At 34.5% G+C, this 5244-nt stretch overlaps 1 protein-coding gene across 1 annotated transcript; it reads right to left on the bottom strand.

The window, feature by feature from the left end:
- Nucleotides 1–455: 455 nt before the first annotated feature.
- Nucleotides 456–3903, bottom strand: TRIADDRAFT_64302 (uncharacterized protein; the record flags this gene model as incomplete). The annotated part of the gene is made up of 12 exons (XM_002116794.1): nt 456–909; nt 995–1275; nt 1364–1470; nt 1606–1705; nt 1783–2027; nt 2159–2283; nt 2396–2634; nt 2770–2902; nt 3025–3322; nt 3405–3539; nt 3626–3797; nt 3886–3903. The coding sequence occupies 11 exons, from the start codon at nt 3901–3903 to the stop codon at nt 1006–1008; spliced, it is 1842 nt and encodes a 613-aa protein (XP_002116830.1). The 3' UTR covers nt 456–909; nt 995–1005.
- Nucleotides 3904–5244: the final 1341 nt, after the last annotated feature.

Raw genomic sequence — 5244 nt, 5'->3', positions numbered from 1 at the left:
GCTATCGTTTCAATTACATTTCTTAATTTTGTGTATTGTGACCAATATACAGTACATGAATATTTAGAATAAATACATTATACGATTCATTTGCCAACGTCTGTAGTATTATATAGTATATGAGTTAATTTTCAACTAAATGTAATCGATTTTCATATACAATAACTAATTCTGCAAGCATGAGTATTGTATAAAGTGCACATATCAAATAGATAAAATGCTAGGTAATGTAACGTTGAATATCATCTTGGAAAGGCAGACTAATTACTACAGCCAAATACTTCACGATCTCGTAACGTCAATTAGCCGATGTCAACGGTGTTGGGATACATAGTATTACTTATTTCATGCATACAATGTCAATACATTAGTCTACTGTCTTTAATATTTTATACAAGTCGTGCAAGAATATCGATATATAAAATTTTCATCAACGAAAAACACACATCAAGATCAAAGTGATGACTGGCGAGACTTTATTACAGCGTTATGTGTCGATAACAGAAGTATAGGCAATTAATATATAATTAACTGTGTAAACCATGCGACAATTTTCAAAGTCCGTACAATATCACCATCGGGAACAATCTTGATATTGACGAATATAGGTTATTAAATATTATATTAAGCGATATTAACCATACACTAAAGGTGGTAGCTATTACTCTAATTTGCTAACTTAAACATTTAAAAAGTTTTATTTGGGCAAAGTATTTGAAGTAGAGTATTTTTAATTTATCTTTATGAATTAATTCACACAAATACATACATACATACACAGTATATACGTACTCTCGGTATATTTATAAACATATATATTATGCTTACGCATAAAAATCTTTTTTAAGATTTTCGTATAATTAAGTGTACGATATATGAGTGATTATATCATAATTGCCATCCTTAGCCCTATATTAATAGTAAAAATGCAAAACTTTGGGTTAATAATCTTGAGATGCAAATAAATGCAAAGATAATGCAATATATAACATACCTTGATTTTTTCTAGGCAACGTTATCCATTTCACGAGATTTAAGTTCCATTGCACTTTCCATTAAATCACCATATTTATCATCTCGAGGCGTTGAAACAACCCGCCATTTTTCTGCAAATGTATCGCCTGGGGCCTTTACAATCTTATAGATTGCGACTCCAGGAATGCACAGCATTGAGCACAAGGCAACAAACCAGGCGATAATTTCTGACCATTTTGGGAATATGTAGGTTCCGTATTTGATTGGACCATAATCAACGAATTTAAAAACAACTACAAACTGTAAAGTAAAAGTATACAATTAAACCTTTGAATCTAATTTTAAATAGAAGTGCATTTATTAAGAAGATATCTATTTATGTACTTACCATTAAAGTAGCGGGGGAAATGTATTTCCAGCAGAATAAAAACCAATGATAAAACCATGGTTGATATCCGATCATTCGCTTTAGATCACGTCCAATACGACCGTTGCCTAATATATTATTATCGGTAAGAAGAATTTCAAAGTTTCAATATGCAAACATTTATTAATGTTGACTGAAGAATGTTCAAAGTACAACATGTTCAGACTAATATCAATAGTATACAAAAAGGTTCCATTACTTACCGTATCCCCAACCACAAGCGATACATTCACAAATTACTAGGAAAAGTAAAGATATTCCGGCAACATAATCATCCAGCAGCTGTACTACATATGCACCACCCTAAAAAAGTCATCAACGATTGTGATATTAGTTCTTGTAATCCCTTCGAAATTATTTAAACACTAATAAATCTGTACCTGACAAATGCAAGGGAATCCAAGAAGATACAAAAATCCGCATCCAATAATACAAATAAACCATTTTTTTTCACGCAACTGTTTTGGATACTCATCTACAGCAGCAGTAATAATAGTTTCCATAAACGCAAACTGGCTATCCATACCCAAAGTAATTAACATGAAGAAGAAGATTATTGACCATAGCTGCGAAACAGGCATTGCCGCAACGGCTGCTGGATAAACTATGAAAGCCAAGCTGACACCTATCGAGATTTAAGAAACAACGGTAACTATTAGTACAGTTACACAGTTAGATGTTAGCCGGACAATCTACGGTAGTATAAATTTATTCCATACTACACTAAAGCATTACTAGGACACATTAATTTATTACCTTGATCAGCAACTTCGGCAACCGGTCTTCCAGCAGTATGTGCCATGTATCCAACAACGGAAAATATTACAAAACCGGCGAAAAAACTGGTACTGCAGTTTATTAAGGCAACGGTAATAGAATCCCTGTAAATACCCAAAGAACTTATAGTTAGAATATTATAAAGGATTAAAAATAATTTGGAAACTTGCATATCAACTTGAAGTATGGTCAACTTTCACTTAGAGTATAGTTAACCTGAAGCAGTTGTTGTAGAATTGATTGTAGCTTGCCATGGTGATCAAACCACCAAATCCAACACTGAGCGAGAAAAAGATTTGTGTAGTAGCATCGGCCCACACTTTCGCATCACTTAACTTACTCCAATCTGGAGTTAAATAAAACCTTATACCATCCAGATGACCCTCCAAGGTTACACCGCGAATAAGTAAAATAACCAAAACAACATAAGGAAACGTAGCGGTAAAGTATACAACCTAAGATAGTATGTAAAAAATATTGGTATTCACAATTTAGTCCATCGACTGTGATCAGAAAGATATGTCCAAGTAATTTACTTGGACAACCTATTACAATTTCTCAAATCATTTACAAGAGTTGTTTTATAGTACCTTGCCAGAGGATTTAACACCTTTGAATACGCAGAAATAAATAACAATCCAAGCTAGGAGCAAACACAACGCCAAATGCCATCGTACTGTTCCTAGTTCGCCAATGCCGTTGGAAATTTCCAAAACATGATGACTAAAATCAATATTAAAATTTGATATTGACATCAATGCTGAATGAATTTTTTTGGAGAGGTCAACATACTCGTAGTTTAGTTTGTATACCAATCAATAGGCAAATTTTGAAATTATACTCACTTCCAGTACTGTTCACTTGGTGTCTCAACCTTGGTCGTATTGGAAACACAAGGAATGACCTGTTTGGCAGCACCAGTCACAGTAGCAGCAACAGTTGTAGCTACAGTAGTTACTGAATCGTTGCTATCACAAATTCGAACTCGTTCATAGCATTTTGCATCATTCCACGTTTGATTGCATTTTGACCAAGGTAGTGGATCTTGCATGGATGCAAATACGAAGTAGTAGCACCAAGCAATGATAACGTTGTAATAAATTGCAACTCCAAATGAGCATACACACATTGCATAGCCGACACCTTTAAATGTGAAATCCGATATTGTCACTACGCACGCATCTTACCATTTAGAATACAATTTCAAGATTACAATCCTACACACCTTTCAAAACAGGAAATAAGTTTTCCCAAACTTGCAAAGGTCCTTCCTGAGTGTATTGACCAATTGTCAATTCCAAGATAAATAAAGGAATGCCCACCAAAACCAACATAATACAGTAGGGAATCAAAAATGCACCTTGATAAAATGAAGAGAAAAAGTTGCTTAGAGATTTGAACTTTTCAATAACGGGTTGAAAATTGATGATGCAAGAAAGTTCCTACCTCCACCACTACTGGCACACAGATAGGGAAATCGCCAAACATTTCCTAGACCAACTGCATAACCGATACAAGACAACATGAAATCCATTTTATGACCCCAATGTCCACGATCCTCAGCCGCTTCAGTAGCGGATTCTTTGGTTCTTTTTTCATCAGTATGATTATAGCCATTCTAAAATTGGATATGATTATTAATTAAAGCCGTTGGAATAGAGCTAGACAATTGGAATGTGTATTGTATACCATTTGAGATTACTTACATCATCAGGAGAGCCCATGATGTACTACTTTGTTATTGGTTGACAATTCTTGAAAACACGATAGCTACGCCAAGATCAAAATTCGATTAGAATAGAAGACTTGATTCGAGTGCAACAGTATATACAACATAAAAGCATTTACTATATATATAATTTATAAATAAAACAAAAAAACAATAAAATATGACAAAAATACGACGTTGAAGTAGACGTGATCCAAACAATACAACATGAGTTATTGGTTCCTACGATAACATTCTCTATGATTACGTTTTACTAGTAGCTATCGATCAAAATAAAAATAGCGTTTTTGACAACAGTTTATCCAATACAGACGAATAACGATTTTCGCGTCTAAATATCTACATGTTACTATCACCATTTATTCAGCAAAACTACAACAGGACTGCAACAGCATTATTCTAGCGGTAGTACGATGTAAGCACTAAATAAAAGCAGACTAACGTTGGCGTATCTCCACAGTACAGTACAGTATTCCACTTGATATCTATCCATCATTACTGTAATGTTACTCCTGAACTGGATATGCAAGCATTTGAAAAATTGGACACGACTGATAAAAACATATTTACTAAGCTACTGGTGATGAATATCAAACAACAGCACTGCACCTTACTTACACCGCCGTCAAGCAGCATGGAAGAAAAATTCACTAGCAGTAGTCTTGCACACTACTTGTGCAGCAACCATGGTATTTACGCCAGCTAGAACAATATGCATTATATTGTCTACGGCAATAGCAGTACTACCTTGGCAAACTAAGCAAATATGCAGTAGTATCATCATATGTGTGTCAAGCATGAATAGAAGAATATGGATCACTAAATACGACATTAGTACACTTCAATATACTAACACTACAGTAGCCAAGTTGATTTAAAATTGCATTCATTATCGTCAATGTCATACTACTACGGTAAAGATGACCAATTTGTTATTGAAGACATTACTACCCCAAATGCATCTTTCCATACCCGTCTCCACAGTCATCAAGACTAACAAATCGCCAGTACAGTATATTACGTCTATCCTATCCGTATCACAGCGGCCATAACATCTCTATTCTGCTGGACAACGTAATCACTGATGGCCCAAATTTAAGTCAATATTTAGATATTGAACAAAGACAACAGAAGCGCCGAGCTGCATAGCAGACATGCTTTCTGTAACGCATTCCTGCTGGTGATTGGCTAATGGTAAATACCACCGCTACTTTCGGATATTATTAGATAGTATTGGATAATAATTCTCGGAAAGTGATGAAAAACTTCAATCAACTTACGCTCACTACTAGTTATAGTATTGACAATGTTTTTCGATCAAACTATTTTGGCGGCG

The sequence above is a fragment of the Trichoplax adhaerens genome, genomic scaffold, assembly GCF_000150275.1.
Source record: "Trichoplax adhaerens TRIADscaffold_18 genomic scaffold, whole genome shotgun sequence".
In the NCBI taxonomy this organism is placed as follows: domain Eukaryota; kingdom Metazoa; phylum Placozoa; class Uniplacotomia; order Trichoplacea; family Trichoplacidae; genus Trichoplax; species Trichoplax adhaerens.
This window is presented reverse-complemented; position numbering and strand designations above follow the sequence as displayed.